Below are 21,450 nucleotides of genomic sequence, written 5' to 3'. Positions count from 1 at the left end.
CTCCTTCGCTACGAGTCCCTAACGAACCCGGTAAGCTTGATGAACCAGTGGAGTTGTTTTCTCGGGACTTATGTATAAGCTATGCTTTATCAGTAGTATTAAAAGTTTGTTTTCTTCTTTTTCCGAATACTTTATTCAGCTAAAGAGATATTTTTCAAATCTTATTTTAGTTCACTGCGCGAGAGAAAGTCAGCTTAAAAGTTGAGTAAGGATATTTTATAGAATTCTGTTGTCAAGTGTTCTACATGTAGTTAGTTGCTAAGCGAATTTATTGTTGAACGTATTAAGTGAAATATTATTTTCGGGCGTAATATTCAGATTGTTGTCGAGTTGTAGACAAAACATGTAAGTATCAAATATATATTGTTGGTTGGCGTTACGTACAAGTTTGTTTTAAAGTTGTTTTTTGTTTTGTTTTTTCGTGTCTTAAATTTAATTTCGCATGAAGCTACACGAGAGCTCTTTGCTATTTAACAGTCTATAGAATGACAGCTAGTTATCACCACCCGCTGCGAGCTCTTGGGCTACTTTTGACCTTTACATTAAAATGTCCCTATGGCTGAAAGAGCGACCCTATTTGATGACGTGGATTCGAATACGCCCCCTTCGGATTACGAGTCGACTGCCTCAACCACCTGGCTCTGCTGGGCCTTTAAGTTATATTTGCACGTGTGTAAAAATGTTACACACGTTTTGTATTTTGAGATAGAAAGCAGTGTTTTTCGCTTTTTTCTAACGATTCTTCGGCATTTTGATTTTTGCTCGTTTGTTGTTTAGCGCATGAGCTGTCTGTGCTAAGGCCACCACTGTTATCGAAAAATCGTTTTTAGCGTTAATTAGCGTTCATACTTACACCTGTGTCACTGTGGACCTTCACTGATATAGTGTCTTTTGAACAACTTTATGTGCATAGGAAAATACAAATGTTAAAAAAATGTTATATTCCTTTGTTCTTTCCAAATATAAATATAACTCTGTTTTTTGTTTTGTTTTAATGACAGTTCATTGGCGTCCAATGTTACCTACACGAACTTATATGTATAATATGTAAAAGAAACGAAACGATGAAAGAAACCACTCGTGGTAAGGTGATGTCACTTCTGCAAAAGTGTACACAATGTAATATGATAAGTAAAATGAGAGAACTTTATATAGAAAAGGAAGGAAGTTTGATAACGGAGGAACAGGAAAAGAAGAAACACATCTTCGCAGAACGGAGGTTAAGATTCAATCACATAATGCTATTTTTAGAAGCATAATATTACTATAATATTCGTATGTGTAAATTATCTTGAACGTTACGTTAACCGAGATTTCTAAGCGCTCAATGGTCAGTGTTTAATTTTATAAAACGGTGAACTTTCTTTCAGGAACCTTGTAACGTCACAAACAAGTTGTTCGTGAGCTCGGGTTGTTTAAGCTTGCGCTGTGGTTCTGTTCAATCACAGAAACAGTCTGTTATTACTTGTGTAATTTGTTTTTTCGCTGTTCACCTCGGACCGGGGGGACACTTTGCGTCAAGCACGTAGAACTTGAGGTGTGTGGTAGCTTAGCAACACACTTAGAAACGTAATACTCGCACAAAAATCGATATAATTTCATCCCACGTTTCAGCAGCGACTTATATCTTTTCGACGACGTGCAGGACCAGTAGTTAAAATGGCTTTCTCATCACGACTAAGGAAGCTCTATTCAGTCACAATATTTTGGATTTTGTGGTTAAGCCTAAAGTGTATGTTACATCACGTTTCTGCTGAACTAAAGCTTCCGTTACTAATGCCTGATGTTCAGCCTAAAGTGGTAAGTATTCTGTTTAAATACATAGCTTGAAGTTTTGTACGTATACTACCATATGGTAGGAAAGTATTTTCTTAAGATTAAGTCTGTTACATTACGAATTTAGTCAGTATCTAATATATGATTCCAAGTTCTGTTGCTATATTCCAGTATCTGTTTTTCCAGTTGTTTTACCCGTACAAAAAAAAAACAAAAAAACACGTCATTTGAATATCTTTAAATCTTTTACGAATAAGACATAATACAAGGCTGTAATATGGTACATTCAGCATATTATACAATCATTTATTGCAGTCATGTTTATAAAGAACTTTTTAAACTTTATTAAAGGAAGAAAGCATGAATGTAACAAACGTAGCATCTGTTTCGTTTTTAAGTTTTGTATTTAAAAACATATTTGCTTTTCTTGGTCTTAACAGAATGACTAAAATCTAAGACATAAGAATGGATGGTGAAAATATTATTCTTTCTGAAAACCTATTTGAACTTGTTATCAGTAATTAGAATTAGTATTTCATCTCGCTTTGTAGAGCGAGTCTGAATTTTCTAACTTTGATTGACGCTTAAGACACTGGACACAACGAAACAATATTTGACTCTCAAAAACAATAAATGTTTTTATGGACTAAAGAAAGTTCCTTTGTTGAAAAGAGTCTCCCCCTCTCCATTATTAAGTTGTCCCAGACTGAGAAAAGCATGCATGGCATTATATACAGGAAACAATATTCCTAGTCTGCCCATATTTCTTGTGCTACCCATGTGATTTTTTTATCACTTTCACTGCTAGATAAGGGAGATTTTTTTGGTGTTATTCTTGCATGATAAGGTCACCTGACCTTTCAATGGAAAACACTTCTAATTATCTTTACATTGTATGTAAATATTTAAAGAAATATGTCTCACAAGAAGACAGCAGTGATACATCAGGTGAATGACCAAGAACTGTAGGTAACTAGGTCAAAAGAAAGTTAAAACTACATGCACCAAAATAAATGAAAATTTTGAAAAATTTCTATATTAAAACATATGATAAGCCTGTATACCACAAGAGAAAATTAAACACATGCACATAGGTAAATATGAATACAAGTAACTATCAGAGTGAATTTTGCCAAATATTGATGGATTCTTTTCATCCCATCTTTTCTTCAGTGGCACAACAGGATGTCTGCAGAGTTACAACGCTATAAACTGGGGTTAGATACCCATTGTGTAGCTTTGTGTTTAACTTCAGTTAAACAGATTTTTCACTATAGGACACGAATGTAATATTATACTGTTTCATTCTGTTTTTATATGTAGTCACTGGAAACTATAGAAATTATGTAAATCAATATGAAAAGAAAGTTGATTAAATAAAGCAGAATAGATTCTGGTGTTTATATATATTAGTATGAATTCATGGAATTTCTCTAAGGATATTGGAACTCATGTAATAATTGTCTCCATTCTGTTGGTTCTCCTAATCTATACCATTCAATCATTTCATTTTCCATCACAGTTTTTAAACAATTCCTATTATTTGTTATACATAAAGGTGCTGGTAATTTATGTACTTTTATTTCCATATTGAGGAATTTATATTTTCAAGTATGATTAATATATTTGCTTCATTATTTATTATTAATTGCATTTGATAACAAACAGTAATTAAATACAATACACACATAACAAATGTTGCACACATCAGTTAAATATATTTTGTAATTCTCCAAGTATTTTACAAGGAAAACTTTCAATATCTACTGTATTATTCAGTTTAGGGGTATGCAAGTTATTTTAAGAAGACATTTTTTTAGGTTATACATGGACAAGTATGTGTTTATTGAGACAAATAAAAATGTTTTGTTGCACATGCTATTTGACATCTTTATCACTGAAGCAAGTAATTATAAATAAGAAACTTATTTGAATATATGTAACCTGAAATATAAGAAAGTGAAGTAAATATATGTATTGAAAAGACAAATAACCCTTTTATTTATATTATAAGTTTGTTCGAGGGATGTGTAATTCTTAATGAATTTTAAGTGCATTAGTAAAGGTTTCTACATATTTTTAGTTTTAAACTTTTAAACATGTATTTATATTTCTCATGCAGGGAAGCTTGTGGCAGGATATGTTGTTAAGCCTAATGGCCAGTAGCTGTTGATTGGAAAACATGACCTTCTGAAACCACAGGTATTTGTAGAAACAATTCGATAATCTTTGAAAATGTGTGCAATTAAAACTAACCAGGAAACGTGAGAACTATTTAAATTTCATAATATTAAATAATTCTATACGAAATAAATAATATTAACTTAATGTTAATATTACCTGTTTCAGATGTTCTACCCTGTTCAGAACAACTTGACAATTTTGCAAGGAGATATCGTGGTGAGGGTTAAAAAAGGTCATTACGTGTTTTTCTGTGGAAATTGTATTGAAATTTTGTAATACAGTAAAGAACAGGGGCGTAGATTCCGGAGGGATGGTGGGTATACATCCCCCCTTCATTTTAGGTGGGGGATGGTGCATTCAATCATCCTACCTACAGTTTGGTCTGTTGAATTGTTTTATTGCATCACAGGCCTACAAATTCTGTGTTTGTTCTTGTGATTCTCGTGTTCTTACCAATCGAATTACATAATTAGGCCTAGATGTAGGCTTTTTCAGTAGCCGAAATTTACATCTTTAATATAGGCATACTTCTAAGCTTTTCGATCTAAGCGATAGTTCGTAAGTATCAGTCAGTAGGCCTAAATATAATGCAAAGCTTGCAAGCACTATCTCAAAATCTACCTATGTCTTGTACGTAGTGTGAGATTAAGTAAAAGTTTCATCACAACATACTGAACAGAGCATTAAATTCGAAAATATTACTTCCAAGCGTAAACTCCCATGATCTAGATCTGGCAAGCCATTTGTAGCTTGTAGCTGCATCAATCTTATGTGTATATTGTGCGGTTTTCCTACGCCATTTGTTCTAAAACATGTCTAGCCGGTTTTATTGTCGAACACCTTACTCTCCTTAGTTGCCGAAGACGCTGACTATAGTGTACGTTTAGTGTACAGTTAACGGGCCACTCGGATCCAGATGCGCCCCACATCAGCCCCTCCGCTCCCTTTAGTCTGAGCCTCGATTTTACAACAGGGCTCATTAGACCTGTGTTTGTGGGTCTCATTAATCCATGATATTTCAGATTATCACTGCCCTCTAATAAAGTGCTGGAGCTTTATGGTAAAAAAACAGATAGTAAAAAATGTTGTATTTTCTTGTATAATTAGAACACAAAAGGAGCGATTTCAACGGCCTGAAGCCTCTACTCGAATTCTATTGCTAATTTTTTTTTAGGTCTTTTCATTTAATAGACGTGCTAATAGATATTATATCACAACTCGTTTGCCTTTTGATAAGTTTTAACAGGAATATAATATATTTGTAATTGTTTAAGTATTTTTCGAGAAACATGCAATTACTTGTGTTGTAACGAGCACACATTATTGTCCCAGCGATGCCCAGGCAATCAGTCAGCTCGGTAGTCACTGTGAGGTTCGCGCGTTCGACTTAAATACATTGTACAGTTCAGTCCAATTTCCATTCTGTTCTATCTTCATTCATTGTACATCAGAGTTTTTCAATAAAAAAACTGTATTTTAGCCTGTTGAGTCATCTGGGAAACAGATTCCAATTATGACAAGCAAGCGTCTGAAACTTTCCCATATTAAACAGTTCTGCAAGCCAGTTACTAGTACTACAAGTGACAATGTAGATGCAGATAATCCAACAACTTCAAGCATAAGAATAGAAATTTGCCATACAGAGGAATTACCATGTTCATCACAGGACGAGTCTGAAAATACTTGTGCAACTATTGCACATTACTAACCACCAGATAGTTGTGAAACAAGTTTGTGCAGTAATAAAAAATCTGACACTTCACAGATACAGTGTAGGAAGCAATATCATCCAGACTCACAACTAATACCTCGACAGAAAGCAAAATCTCAAAATATCAACTTCCAGGGTAAGTGGTTTGATGAGTTCCCATGGCTGCACTTCGACAGTCAGACTCAAAAAGTTATATGCTTTTATTGTGCCAAGGCAGAAAATAGAGGCCTTTTTACAGAGAAATTGAGAGGCCAGTGGAGTATACCTTCATATCCACCAGTTTGTGCAACTGGAAAAAGGCAAAACAGAAATTCAACGAACACCAGCCCTCCTCTCAGCACAGATTCGCTATATCTCCAGAAGGTTCACTTGATGTAACTCCAGTGACTGTCCAGCTACATGATGGAAAAAGAAGCAGCAGGAAGAATGCAAAAGAAGTCTGGCCAAAATATTCAGAAGTTTACGTTTATTACTACGTCAAGGTTTAGCATTACGTGGACATACTGATACGGAGGGAACTTCCTGCAGTTAATGAAGCTCCTGGAAGAGGAAGATCCTTAGTAGATGGCCTACTTGTCAAAGAAAACCACATTCACATCACCCCAGGCTCAGAATGAAATAATGGAGATGTTCAGCCATCAAATACTCAGGAACATTACACACGAAGTGCAACAAAGTAAAGTCTTTGCATTAATGGTTGATGGCACTCAAGATGTTACAGGTGCCGAACAGGAAGCAATATGTATACGATACGTAGATGAGAACCTTGACGTCCATGAGACATTTCTTGGTTTGTATAGTGTGTCCAATACAACTGGTGAAACTATCCTCGACTACACTTGATGTACTGACTAGACTCAATTTACCACTTTCAGGATTAAGAGCACAAACTTATGATGGAGCCGCTAACATGAGTGATGCGTACAGTGGATGCCAGGCAAAAATAAAAGAGAAGCAACCGTCAGCTTTGTTTTGTCACTGTGGAGCACACAAGGCTAATTTAATAATACAACATGCAGTTGTAGCTTGTGAATGTGTTAGATTCTATCCAGTAGGTACATGAACTTGCTTCAGAGGTTAGGCAAATACAAGAAAATCTTTGAAAGTATTGTATCGTCAGACAGCCACAATAATCCAGTTAAATACATCCCCTCACTGTGTCCAACACGCTGGTTGTGCCACCTATCTGCAATTACATGTGCTAATGATCACTACAGTGACATTGTTGATTCTTTATCTGAATTAGCAAATATAAAATCAGATGTAGCAGTGAAAGCACGAGGTCTGCTGGACAGATTTGACAAAGGAAAGACAGTTTTAGGATTGTTGATGGCTCAGCATCCGTTAGCTGCATTAGAGGAACTAAACCGTACATTCTAAACCATATTAGCGACAGTATCTGGCATGATTGATGCATCTGCAATGACAGTTGAGCAACTGCGGGAATTGCGAACAGAGGAAAATTACAACAAGATATTTGATGAAGCTGAGAAAAGGTAACTTCCCTAGATCTGGTGCCTATTGAACTACCACGCATTCGCAGACCCCCCAGAAGGATCACAGGTGATGGCTCAGCACACCATTCTGCAACAACTAGAGATTACTACAGAAGCCAATATTTTGAATTTGTGGACACAGTCATAGAACATCTGACCACTAGATTCAATGCAGACAACAATGACTTGAGGCAATATCTGGCACTTGAGAACATGATCACATCTGGCAAGATTGACAACTCGGTTATAAACTTCTATCCAGAAATCTCTGTACAACGGCTCGAGTTTCAGTTGCCCAAGTTCAAAGGAACAAACAACAAAAGCAGTATCTCTGAAAGGTGCGATGCAAAGGATGCTTATTGTAAAATGCATGAAACAAGCCAGCAGATGTTTAGTGAAATGTTTCTTCTCATGAAAATTTTACTTGTATGTCCAGTATTCAGCTGCGAATGTGAACGCAGCTTTTGTGCATGAAGACGGTTGTAGACGTGGTTAAGGTCAACTATGTCTCAATGCCTTTTCAACTATGTGGCAGTTTGTCACATTCACAAAGATGAGGTCGACAAGATAAATATAGAAGAGCTTATGAAAGGATTAATAAACAGATCATCACAAAGGAGGTTTATGTTTGGGAACATGTAGACTAGAGGACTAAATGAATCTTACTTCAATGAAAAGTATGAATAATTATGTGCTTAATTGTAATGATGTGTAATTTTCAAGAGTTTGCAAAGACATTTTAATTATTTTTATCAAACAACATGAACAGTTTTTTAGTATATATAAACTTATCAAGGGTAATTACTAACTTCATTAATATTTGAAAACGTAATTCATGCAATGAAAGTTATTAGTGACTTTGTCAAGTATAATGGCCATCTTTTATACTGTGCAGTGTGCAGGAATAAATTCATGTGGCAGTTAATTTGTGACACATATGTCTTTATTCTGTCAACATTTTGAAAACTGTTCACAACATCTCACTTATACAAACCTACATGGAAACCTTGAAGTATCGTGTCAACAAGATTATTCTGTGACTGCATGTTTACAGTTTTCAGGTTCACGTAATCAGAGATTACCAATTTATAAATTGAACAGTTCACATAAGTGGTTGCAAAAAATCATCCTCCCCAATCGGGTGTAAAAAATTACGCCCCTGGTAAAGAAAGCTTGAATTAAAATGTTTAAAATTATGAGTTATTAGCTTATAATACTGGAGCAAATAAATATACATTAATATAAATCATGGTTTCTTGATTTTTATACATGTTATACTTAACAGTCAATTTGAATATTTTATTAACAGGCTGCTCGTTGTACGATGAAAAATTTCAGAGATGTTGACATTGAAGTTGGGTAAGAAATTTCTGAAGCAAATATTTACATTTTAACATTTTTATTTCACATTCAACAAACAAACATAAATATAATACAAATGATTGATTTCCTTGTGATTACAAAAATATGACATTTATTTTGTTTTTTAGTATATGTTTTACTTGGAAAATATTTTGTATAGTTATGAACTACACCCTTGTGCAAATTAATTGAGACAAATGGTCATTTTACAATATTTTTAACATGGCGGCCGGTGTAGGCTCGCTGGACCCGCTTATTTCCTTTAATAGTCACTTTTTCACGCAGACGGCGTTATTAGCTGTGTTTTACAGTACGGTCGATCTATTTTTTGGGATATATGACGAAATTTTGAGGAATATTACGTCATTCGAAATTGCGTTAGAAGGGCATGGAGACCAGTCAAAAACGACTTCTTACCAACTCAAGAAAGAAAAAACAGTATCAATGGGGTCTGAAATACAAGAACTGGACGCAAGAACAATAGAGGAAGGTGTTATTCAGTGACAAGCCTTATTTCTTCGTACAGGGTCAAAGAAGTCTGCATGTTCGCAGATCTGCTAGTGAGAAACTTCGAGAATCTCACATCAATCAGTTCGTAAAACATCCCTTGAAGAATATGTTTTGGGGCTTTTTTCAGCTACTATGGCGTCGGGGCTTACATATCGTAGAAGGTATGATGCGAGGACCACAGTACATCGAAGTTTTTAGAGAAGAGTGGTTCCAGAATTGAAAAGAGATTTCCAGATGGATCTGGCATTTTTCAGCAAGATCTTTCTCCGTGCCACACATCGAAACGTGTGAAGAATTTTATGATTACAATGCAAATAAAGGTGATGGACTGACCTGGAAACTCTCCAGACTTAAATCCTATTGAAAATCTTTGGGCGATTTGTAAAGAAAGACTTCGGGGAAAATACTGTACTATGAATGATAAGCTAATTGAAGCCATAATTGAGGTGTGGTACTGCGATCCAAAAATTGGTAAAGATTGCAGTCAACTCGTGGACTCGATACCAAAGCAGATTAATGATCTTCTGAAAAATAAATGATAAAAAGTATCATGTGTTAATTTGCAAGTAATTTTTGGATTCTTCACATTCCAAGCAAATGAATATTTTTTTGTTTTTAAAATGTCTTCTTCCGTGTTGCAATTAGTCATTTTCAGTAACAATTTAAATGCTTATTATGAGTGCCTCTGTGTCTCTAACTTAAAATGACGAATACTTCTCAAGTTAAATGGATGTTTTTATATACCACCACCAACAACAACAACAAAAAATATAATAATAAACAATAAGTAAATTCAATAACTGGTTACATTCTGATGAACTTATGTATTGTGGGTATTACAATTTTAATTAACATATAGAACATAACAACGTTTCGGTCTTCTTAAGTCATCTTCAGGCTAACAAAGAGAGTTTGCAAGTGAATCTGAAAATGATCTCAGAAGCTCGATACGTTGTTCTGTACTTTGTGCTAATTAAAGTTTTATTACCCATACCAGTCATCTTGAGAATACATTTTTTACTTCCAAGTTGGTTTTTTATCGTCACGGAAAACTTTGTTTTGTTTACTTCTGTACAGGCCAACTGGCAATGATGAAATGTGTAATTTCTACCTGATGTACTATGTGGAAGGTGACAGAATCGTAAGTAAACAGGATTGCTTCTCTCCAGGACCTCCAATCTACCGTTGGTGCTGGGACTCTTGCTTGCGAAGCATTCCAAACTCCATTGATAAAGATGAAAGCACTTCAGAATAATTAGGCAGATTTCTAGTTTGATAGCATAATATTCCTTCTACATGATGTAAGTTGTGTTTTCGTCCTTTTATTGGCCTCTTTTTTAATTGTGTTTGAGTTTTGTATCTGACTTGTGACCATTATTTTGTTTAAACTCGATTTATTTTCACAGACAGACTTGTTGCTTTGCGCAAAAAAAACAAAACAAATAATCTTTTATTTAAAATTTAATATCAAAAACGTGTCATTAATTGGGTGAAAATGTATAATTTCTTTTTCAGTGCGGTGTCAAAATATTATTGTTATTCATAGAATATTATCCAATTACACATTTCTTATCTAAAACTGTTGGTTCTTATATTAAATGTATATTCACTATAATGCTTTAAGTTGTAACTTGTAGACATTGTACAAATGTATCTCTTATGATCTATGTCTTTTATATGTGGTTACAGTTTGTCTTTTATTGTAAGCAATGTTTCATCTCATTTGTGTTATTTTAAACAACAAAATCAGTGCTAGTGAAAATTGCACAGCTTTCGAGAAAACCTGACTTAGGTACTTGTATGTTTTCAGTGAAAGCAGTTTCTTATTTTCTTAGAACTTGACCATATATTTGGTAATTATTTTTAATTTTTATTGTTTTTTAATTTTATTCATGATTGGAGCTGTGACTGTAAAATCATTAATCTCGGACTTATTTGGTGATGTTATGTTAACCAAAGCCTATGTGGAGAAAGTGATCTAAATGAACCTAACCCTCCATGGTCTGTAAGACCAAAATCACAACAATGAGAAGAAAGCCTTTATGACGTCGCCCAAAAGTCCACTGTTTAAAGATGGAAGAAAGTTTTTATAAGTGGTCTTTGGCCACTGTATAATAATCGACATTTCTAGGAGTTCTGGCCACCTTATAAAAGTTGAAATTTATAGGACTTCTCGTTACGTTTTATGACTAAATTTCAAGTTTATAAATAATTTCAGCGACTTGTTTGTTTGTTTTTGAATTTCGCACAAAGCTACTCGAGGGCAATCTGTGCTAGCCGTCCCTAATTTCGTAGTGTAAGACTAGAGGGAAGGCAGCTAGTCATCACAACCCACCGCCAACTCTTGGGCTACTCTTTTACTAACGAATAGTGGGATTGACCATTACATTATAACGCCCCATGACTGAAAGGGCAAGTATGTTTGGCGCAACGGGAATGCGAATCCGCGACCCTCAGATTACGAGTCGCACACCTCAACACGCTTGGCCATGCCGGAGCTTATTTCAGCGACACTGTACATTTCGTGGTTAAGAATGTATTTGTGTTGAATCGCTGTTAAAAGTGGGTGTGAATATAATGTATTACTAGTTGCTTTCATGTGATTTTGCTCGCTTTCAATTAAGAGATCTACTTGTTGATGACTGAATAAAATAGTTTCCTTTTATTATCCGATCTTTCTGGATCTCCACAGACTTTTAAAAGAAATGAAGAAGAAAACATGTACTTAATAAACAAAGGTATACAGAAGTTAGATACTTAGAATTTATATAGATATACAGTAAACCTAAAACTAAATAAGTGACCTGATAATGTCAGCCACACCCAAAATTGGTTTATCACGTGCGGTGCTACAATTGAGCTCCCTTATCTACACGCCAATTATGGAGAAATGCATTTTGAATAACAACAAAAAATATATATATTATTTAGTTATAACCAAAAACAAGCCAAAACAAAAATAAAATAAAAACACTGCACTAATTGAAAGAATCTCGGGGTACAAGCTATAACGTGAGGTATAAAATTTACCCTAGGTTTTAGAGGCGACTAAAGAAGTAGGACCCACATTGCGGTGGAGATACATCGTCTATCAGTTCATTCACCCATCTCACATAAAGAAATGAAATAAAGTAAAATAAAAAAACAGCAGTAGAAATTAAAATTAGAGAGCGATTTCCCACATTTATATCACCCTTCACTGTCTGTAGACAGCTGTGGGTAGCTGACTGCTTTCCATAGTAAAGAAAAAAACTGAAAAATAAGAATAATAAAAATAAGGTACTAACATCTGGATTAATTAAACTGAGGCTTGGCGTGGCCAGGTGGTTATGGCACTGGACTGGTACTCCGAGAGTTACGGGTTCGAATCCCCGTCACATCAAACATGCTTTCCTTTTCAACCTTGAGGACGTTATGCAACGGTCAATTCCACTATTCATTGGTAAATAGCCCAAGAATTGGTGGTGGTGACTAGCTGCCTTTCTTCTAGTCTTACACTGTTAAGTTACGGACGACTAGCATAGATAGCCCTCGTGTAGCTTTGCGCGAAATTCAAAACCAAACAAGTAAATTCAATAAAGTTACCTCTGAAGTTAGCATTTCAGCCCCATTATGGCAGAAAGGCACTAATTGGTAACCCAGTAAACTGCTAATTGTATTCCCCATACCTATCGGTTCTTTCGAAAATCTATTGTTCTTCGTTTAAATGTGTAATTGGGTAAAATGTAACGGACTTACTAAATAACACCCGCACGTTAACATTACTCACGTTTTTATACTGCTCAAATTGTTTATTTCACTTCCAAGGAGATTCCATTCGTTGAGCCACGCACAAGACGTTAAAACTCCCACCAAGCAAACGATAACAGAAACGTATAAATTTGAAACAAAAACGAAAGACAGTGTTTAGTCTCTGAATATTTCACAATGTTGGCGTACATTAACACACACCAACACATTATATGCTCACCTGGCTATCAAATAACACACATCAACATATTATATGCTCCCCTGGCTGTCAATTCCAAGAATTAACAGCATAAGAAAGGACACAATTGACCATAAAGGGGGAGGTGGCAACTGTAGAACAACTTCTGGATAAACAAGGAAAGCTAACTCTGGACCTGAAGAAAATACACCATGTTAGATTATATTTGAACAAAGACCGTGTTTGTACTCTGAAAATAACACAGCAGGTCACTGTCTGATAATACTAAGTTTATATTAAGATGTTGATACACTGTAACTTACCAATAAACGTTTCATTTTAAATGTTTTAGAACCAAGATTAAAGAAAATATTAATAAGGTTTGTTCTGAATACGTTGATTTAGTACAGAAACAGAGCTTTTAGTGTTTATATAAACAACTGAAGCACAAGAAGACTGAATTATCTTACCGGACTTCACAACGTCAGCAGCTTCAGTCCCGTCGCCTTTCATGTAGACCATGTGACCGAGAACGGAAAATATCACAGTACCAGCAAATATGCTGGTAGCAGGGTTAACAAAATATAGAATATTTCCGTCTCTAGAAATAAAGATATAGAAACAATAATGAATGTGTTCAAAGTGTACAATAATATCTATTGAAAGAATAACGAATACAGAGTACAGAGAATTATTATATTGAACATTTTTGTGCAAAATCATTGTTAAATAATCAAATAAAAAAAATATTTTGTTTTTTTGTTTTGTTACCGGAAGAAGTTGTGGCTAAACTTGTAGCTTCCAAGAGTTACGACGGAACCGAAACCAACACCAAAGGTGAAAAACACTTGTGTTCCTGCTGTCACCCAGACCTGATAACATTAATATAATAAATTAATACTGATTTCACAGAGTTCACTTCTGAGAAAATATAACACTAATTTAGTTTCGTTGCGTTTTGATTAAAGAATTATTAACTGGTATCAAAACTTGAGAGCAAATAAACGAAAAAAAAAAAAGTCGCTTGACAGTTACTGATTAACAATGACACTGTTTTCACCAAAGACGTAAACTACAGTTACATTAGATGGGAAGTTTTATTTGTTGCCCAGCCTGGTTGTTAGTGTTTGTCTTCAGCGTCAGGGGCATTAAAATGTACGGTTAATCTCACTATTCGTTGGTAAAAGAATATACGATGGGTTCTGTCCAACAACCTTTGACATCTAACATCAATATTTACTAGTGTTTATATCGTATATGAATGTAATAATAATAACATTAGTATATTAATATAATAACAACATTTAAATCTGAATATAATGACAATAACATTTATATATCAATGTAACAACAATAACACTTATATATGAATATAATAACAAATACATGTATATATGAATGTAATAACAGTAACATTTATATATGAATATAATAACAATAACATTAGTGTATGAATGTACTTACAAAAACATAAACGAACCTTGGGATCCAAAAGTTTGTCAAATTTTGGAGTAATGTAAAAAAAGTAGTCCGTCTCCAGCGCCCTCTAACGTCACTCCACGAATAAGAAGAATGATTCGAATGACGTATGGAGTGACTGCTGACACCTTAATAATCTGTGAACAATGAACAAATAATGAAGTAAAACAGTCCAAAGAAATGAAATAATTAATGCTAGAAACATTAAAGATTATTGGATTAAATAAACGGTGATGTTTTCTTATGATTATTGTAATGGTGTTTTATGTCATTAGGTGATGTTTCCTTATGATTATTGTAATGGTGTTTTATGTCATTAGGTGATGTTTCCTTATGATTACTGTAATGGTGTTTTATGTCATTAGATGATCTTTCCTTGTGATTACTGTAATGTTTTTTGTTACTATGTGATCTGTTCTTGTAATTACTATAATGGTGTTTTATGTCATTAGGTGATGTTTCCTTATGGTTACTGTAACACTGTTTTATGCAATCTTTCCTTTCTTTCCAAGTTTTATTTTAGTTTAAATCTTACCTTGCCACTTCTCAGTAGACCTTTCCAGATGACGAAATAAACCATAAACCAGGTAAGTAACAAACACAAACTCAGTTCCATGTTCTCACCTCCCAAGTCATGTAATCCCGAAGTAATCTGTAATGTTCGACGACTTCAAAAGAGTAATAAATACTGTTTTATTGAAATGTACTATTTAACCAACTTCAGTTAGGGTTTCATAATTTTTAATTTTTGAGTATTAAATGATAAAACTGTCTACTATGGTATTATAAGTACCTTTCAAGCCAATAATAGAAACAAGGAAGGTTATTTAAAAACCAATTATACCTAGAAATATATGTCCTAAAATTTATCTTACTAGATTAACAATAACAAGTTTAACTGAGTAAAATTCTCACAAGGTACACGGTGCACTATAAACTGGCACATGATGTGTCCATTATTATTACAGTCATTGTTAGTTAAGCCTATTCCTAGATGTAGCTACAGTAAGCATCATCTGTTTTGAACAGAATTCTACACACTAATCTCATATTGTGAAAAGGAAGAGAAACAAAGGCAATGGTAGTTTGTGAGAATAGTGACTCACATGCAACATAATTTTGAAACACTATTTCTAAACTTCCCTAATTAAAACATGTGTACCTCTGGAGGAAGTGTGCTTCCCCTGGAACAATTACCTTTTTATGTATAATGACTTTGAATGATGTACTTGTATTTTTAACCAACTTCCACAAAATATATATATAACAAACATTATAACAGAATTAAAATTAAACAGTTATTTTGAATTATTAATCTTATTTCTCAACCATGAATCACAACAAATAATGTAAGTGGTCATTACATTATTTTATCAGATAAAATCCAGACACTGATGTCAGACTAGTCAGCAGGTATGTAAAATCATTTAAGGGTTAGAATTTGAGTGCTTATAAACGTAATATCTCAACTCCTACTGCCTTTCATAGGGCTGCAGCCAATTGTGAGAAGGCAGTTATGCTTAATATTCAGATACAACCTCCACGTGCAAAATAATCGTAGAAAAATAAAATCGTAGAAATAAAAGCATCCTAAAATTCTAAAAGTTAAAATTTCCAACCTCCACTCTTTTATTTAAAAATGATATTAAACAAAATTTAAAATTAAACTTTTAATAGAAATATGTTTAAATTCAAAATTTAACAATTATTTTACAAATATTTAAATTTTCTATCATTCATATAAAAAAACTTCTATTATGATTAATTTTAGCTGTTAACATATTTATTAAAAGAAGTATCTTACATTCTCATACAAATTATCAAAAGTAATCATATTTTTTATATTTTTACCTTTAACTTTGTCTTTGTTAAGCACAAAGATACACATTGAGATATCTGTTACTTGCATTATAAGTCTTCAGACAAACCGTTATGCTACTTGGAAGCCACCTTTACTTTTTTTTTTTAACTATTACAAGTATTTATTACAATTGAAATTCTAATACAAATAATTTTATTTAAAGATTCAGCAGTTTTGTTTTGAAAATCATTGTATAATTCATAAGAATAAGGAGTTTTTCTTCAAAATATTTTCCTCTTTTATTAGTAGATTTACATTGTATAATTTTCCAAGATAGTTATTTTGACATAAGTAAATGAATGTTTGTTAATGGGATCTATTTCAATAGAATTGGGAAGATTTTTATTACACTGAGATCTTCCTAGATTGAAACTTAAATGTGAAGGATTAGTTGTTTGTTCTACACACTTAAACCACATATATTATAAGTTAGTAAATAAATTATATTATCATTTTACATAGTGGTATATCTTAAAATTCATTGTGGCTGGACAAGTTAAACATCTTGGACTATCGACAATATATTTTTCATAAATTAAAGTAGAAAATATAAATTACTGGTAAACAGTTAAGTGGACTAAAAACCAGTGTACAAATGTGGAAAATGAATAAATAATAACATTATGTTGATAGAAAATAGTTATTTAATTGTACTTCCCTTGTAATATATATATGTGTATATATACATAGAAAACAATATTTTGAGAACACTAGATCCAAATACGACTCATATCTATTGATCGAAAATAATAAATTCATCTAAAAAATAAAAAATTAAACCTACTCCCAGAATTCGGTTACAGGTGATTTTGCTTCGGTGGCTGTAATATTGAGATTCGTGATGTTGGTTCCCTCTTTCATACAGTATTTTGTGTTCCACCAATTACCACACGGCTCGTTTGGGTTAAGAAAACATTTTTGCATATAAATTTCTCAACAGGTGGGTTTCTCGACATCGCTAACAATTACCACACGATTCCCAAGGCAGTGGTGACGTCATTGAGAACACGAAGTAGAATAAAGTCCAAGCTATTATCACCACGTAGTAGATATTATAGAGACAAACGATGACCATTGAAACAGAGCCAATTCCTAGTGAAAGTGTAGATTACATAATGTAAGAACTGTTGACATATTTGAGACACAAGTATGAGTTATATTTATCCGGAAAAGGTGAAAAATACTAAGGCACTAGAAGTAAACAACAATAGCTACCTTTAAAGATAGGAACTAAATTCCAGATCCCGATACCACCAACGCTGAGGTACTGACCAATGGCCACTTCCAGGAAGAATAGAGGAGCAGCACACAAGACTAAACAGATGAGGTAGGGAAACAAAAATGCCCCTAAATAACAAACAACAACATATAATCCATTAGAACCATCGATTTAACATTTAGTAAGGTAAAGGTTTCATGTATATTATGTTGAATTAAACCACAAGACACATACCTCCACCATTTTCATAACACAAGTATGGAAATCGCCATACGTTTCCAAGACCGACAGCGTAGTTTATAGAACTTAAAACAAAGTCCAGTTTTCCTTCCCATTCCCAACGTTCTGGTTCGTCCTCCTTATCTGGACTTGTTACCGACTGGATCATTTCATCAGGTATTGTGATCACTACCGACTGGTTCATTTCATCAGGTATTGTGATCATTTCCACTCCATTTTCTACACTGACGGTTTCTGATGTTTCATTTTCAGAAGATACTTTATTCAAGGACATAACTTTAACACAAACAAATGCTGTAGAAAACAAAATACATTGTCAAGATATATATGTATATATATATATAGTTGAAAAAGCATACAGTTATATACATGTATAGTTGAAGCGATGAAGAAATAAATACACCTCAGAAAACCAGTAAAATAAATTTGTTTAAATGTTCTGTTTCATTTATTCCATTAGACACAACTTCTATGTGCACCCACACCCTAAATTGTTTCATTTAAAACCATTTTCATGTGCACATATACACAATAATTCATCTAGGGAGACATAAATTCAGTACAATCAAATACATTATGTAATTGTACGTTCCAAGAGATGTCACTTATGTATATTTACGTTTTATTCAAGTAGATCCATTTTTAAGTTTCGTTTGTTAAAATTTTTATATTTTAAACTGCCACAATTTCTTCTTTGTTTATATAGTTTTCTAATTTTTTAAAACAAACTTTCAAGCATAAAAACCTAGAAATGAAATTCAGAAAGATAATATTAAAACTGACAATATATTTAACAAAATAATTCCAACATTTCTGAGTCGTTCTTATTCTTATGTACATTTATTAAAGCCAGGATTGGTTAGAAATTAGGATTTTTCTTCGTTCTGCACTTTATTGGTTGATTTTGTTCACCCTTTGATTTAATAAAATTATGCTAGAGGCGCTTCCTACTGAATGGTTGGTTGTTGACTTGCTGCCTCAAGCAGTAAGTAAAAACCATGAACAGTGGAGTAAAAAAGTGTTTTATGTTGTTTGTTGTTCGGTTGCTGTGTGAAGTTCATGTCCCGTGCTTCAAACGTCCACTCTTTTCCTAAGTTAGTTAATACAGTAGTCCTAATACAGGGTGAGCCAAAAGTAGGTGGACAGTAAAAAAAACATTTATTTAGAGATCACGTATACGTACAACTATATGTAATAAGACAATTATATTAATGAAAATAAAATGTTATTTATTAACGCAAATGCTCAAATTGTTTTCATTCCTAAAAGAGATTTCCAATACTCTTTTAACACCCATATTCTTTTATCTGTATTTAAAGTATTTGACATTATGGGTTCTATTAACAATCTAAAAAAAAAGAAAACAGATTAAATTAAAACAAATGTAATTATAAAATTGTAATTATATAACAACTAATATCAATTCCTTGCTCATAAGGCAAATAAATGAATAGGAAAACAAAACTCGGTCACTGTGAAATAAACAACCACAAAGGGTGCTAATTATTAAATAGTTGTTCAGGATCTAATTAATCTACGCTATAGATACCAGTGCGATCTGAAACATTTATATAAATCAATAAAAAGTAAGCATTTGAAAATAAGGTATATCTTGTGGAAAAAATCACAATGTAACTCTAGCTATATCATCTCAGGTATAACACAAACTCTAGATATATGGTCTAACGTACAATTCCAACAAAACAACAACAAAAAAAACAAGTACATTCTAAACTGTAACAAAGTAACGTTCCAAAACTTCCAAAAATCAAAACTGATACAAAATTTACGAATTGAAATAGATCACAGTTACTATTTTTTACTTTATTTTTATTTCAGATTCAAAATAGTGTTGTGATGAGAAGATATTATTTAAGCGTTTTTATTTTTAAAAAAGCAGCCCCCTGGTTAAGTATTTAAAAATTATTACATCAAGAAACATTTTAAAATTAACTATGGTGCATGGATGTTTCAGTTATATTCTAATTTATCGATTTCAAGACACTTAAAATATTCTAAGGTGGAATAATGGTTATTAAACGTCTTGTTTTTAAAAAAAAAGTTAAATTATTTAGTACCAACGTTTTAATAATTAGATAAGAGAGAATCGTTTACTTATGATTTAAAATATAAAAACATGTTAAAACAAAATACTTAAAGTCACTCACCTGTTTAATGTTACTCTTCAAAAATAACTAAATTCCGAAGTCGATGATACTGCTAACAATGAAATAAACTGGTATAAACACTTCTTGTTTCCATACTGCTAACATTGAAACAAACTGGTATAAACACTTAGTTCTTTACTGCTAATAATGAAACAAACTGGTATAAACACTTCTTTGTTCTTATACAGCGAACAATAAAACTGGTATAAACACTTCTTTGTTCTTATACAGCGAACAATAAAACTGGTATAAACACTTAGTTCTTATACAGCTAATAATGAAACAAACTTGTATAAATACTTCTCAGTTCTTATACAGCTAATAATGAAACAAACTGGTGTAAACACTTCTTAGTTCTTATACAGCTAATAATAAAACAAACTGGTATCAACACTCTTAGTTCTTATACAATTAATAATGGAACAAACTGGTATCAACACTTCTTAGTTCTTTTGAGTATAAACTCAAATATTTTGTGAAAGTGCTGAAAATCGAGTTCACTATTATGACTTGTACAGGAGCGAAACGACTGATGTCCAGCGATCAATATAAAGCACGTGATAGAATGTTGAAAGACAGTTATATTTAGTAAAACAAAGTAACTGTACACAGAAATGAGTGAAGTCTCTCCGATTTTGTCAATTGTTAAATGTAAGTTGTCTACAACGAGCAAAACAAAACGTGTCTTCAGAGTGTCTACTCATATAAACTTGGTAAGTCTTTCTCACCGGCACGTTCTTCAACTTCAAGATTTTCATTTACTTTGTGTTTAACGATAGTTCCCATTTTGCTGTCTGGGATCGCTAGTGGAGTAACGACCGAGTTTCTCATTGGTTGCTACTGATAAGCATGGAAATTACCATTGAGGATGTGAGTGAAGGCGCGAAAGATGTACATGTTACCACGTGGTAGTACGTGAGCTGTAATATGAAGTAGCACAATCGCATGATTCAATGACGACCACTCGCAGTGACAGAAATAAAAAAGCAAAACAAAAGCAGAACTATATTTCATAAACAGAATGATCACGTTCTATCAGTAGCTTGATTAAATCAACATAACCACTACATACACTTTTTCACAAACCTTAACTTCCAAGAAAAATAAACTTCCAAGTTTGTTATTACTTATATTAAGACACGACAATTTGTTATTACTAATATTGGAAGGTGACTTTGTTATTACTAATTTTAGGAGGTGACTTTGTGATTACTTAAATTAAAATGACCGTTTGTTATTACTCGGGTATGACTCTTTGTAATTCAGTACTAGCTGTTGAGGAACGAAAACTGTTTATCGTATAAAAGACAATACAAGATAACGTGCCTCTTTCATCTTTTGTTATTTAATCTGTAATCACTTCATTAGATGATAATTCAATATTATGCTTTGTAGAAGGTAATAACTGACCCATTTAACTTATTAAACGAAAAATTCATATGAACTTAAAAGTGTGTCCTGTTTCAGGGCTGTTGTATTCGATACAAACCATGTATACTGTCGGGCGAATTGCAGT

The 21,450-nt window shown here is 33.1% G+C and overlaps 2 protein-coding genes across 4 annotated transcripts; one reads left to right on the top strand and one right to left on the bottom strand.

Moving 5' to 3' along the window:
* Positions 1–1,776: 1,776 nt before the first annotated feature.
* Positions 1,777–13,884, top strand: LOC143242233 (putative peptidylglycine alpha-hydroxylating monooxygenase 1). Its single transcript, XM_076485601.1, has 5 exons — positions 1,777–1,800; positions 4,126–4,176; positions 8,477–8,526; positions 10,117–10,340; positions 13,745–13,884. Exons 1-4 carry the CDS (start codon positions 1,777–1,779, stop codon positions 10,292–10,294), a joined length of 303 nt encoding a protein of 100 aa, XP_076341716.1. The 3' UTR covers positions 10,295–10,340; positions 13,745–13,884.
* Positions 13,885–14,984: 1,100 nt separating this feature from the next.
* LOC143242711 (sodium- and chloride-dependent GABA transporter 1-like) lies at positions 14,985–20,939 on the bottom strand. 3 transcript variants are annotated; one of them, XM_076486183.1, is made up of 6 exons: positions 20,663–20,939; positions 19,935–19,983; positions 17,761–18,060; positions 17,523–17,654; positions 17,092–17,399; positions 14,985–15,114 (listed from the first exon to the last, which is right to left on the bottom strand). In XM_076486183.1, exons 3-5 carry the CDS (start codon positions 18,038–18,040, stop codon positions 17,266–17,268), a joined length of 546 nt encoding a protein of 181 aa, XP_076342298.1. In that variant the 5' UTR covers positions 18,041–18,060; positions 19,935–19,983; positions 20,663–20,939; the 3' UTR covers positions 14,985–15,114; positions 17,092–17,265. The 3 variants fall into 3 exon arrangements, with proteins under 3 accessions (XP_076342298.1, XP_076342297.1, XP_076342299.1); XM_076486182.1 differs by having other exon boundaries at positions 19,935–19,986; positions 20,663–20,938; XM_076486184.1 differs by lacking the exons at positions 19,935–19,983; positions 20,663–20,939 and having other exon boundaries at positions 17,761–18,425.
* Between the last annotated feature and the right edge of the window lie 511 nt (positions 20,940–21,450).

Source organism: Tachypleus tridentatus, unplaced genomic scaffold (assembly GCF_004210375.1).
Source record: "Tachypleus tridentatus isolate NWPU-2018 unplaced genomic scaffold, ASM421037v1 Hic_cluster_2, whole genome shotgun sequence".
Taxonomy (NCBI): domain Eukaryota; kingdom Metazoa; phylum Arthropoda; class Merostomata; order Xiphosura; family Limulidae; genus Tachypleus; species Tachypleus tridentatus.
The sequence above is the reverse complement of the archived record's forward strand: the minus strand, read 5'-3'. Positions and strand labels throughout refer to the sequence as shown.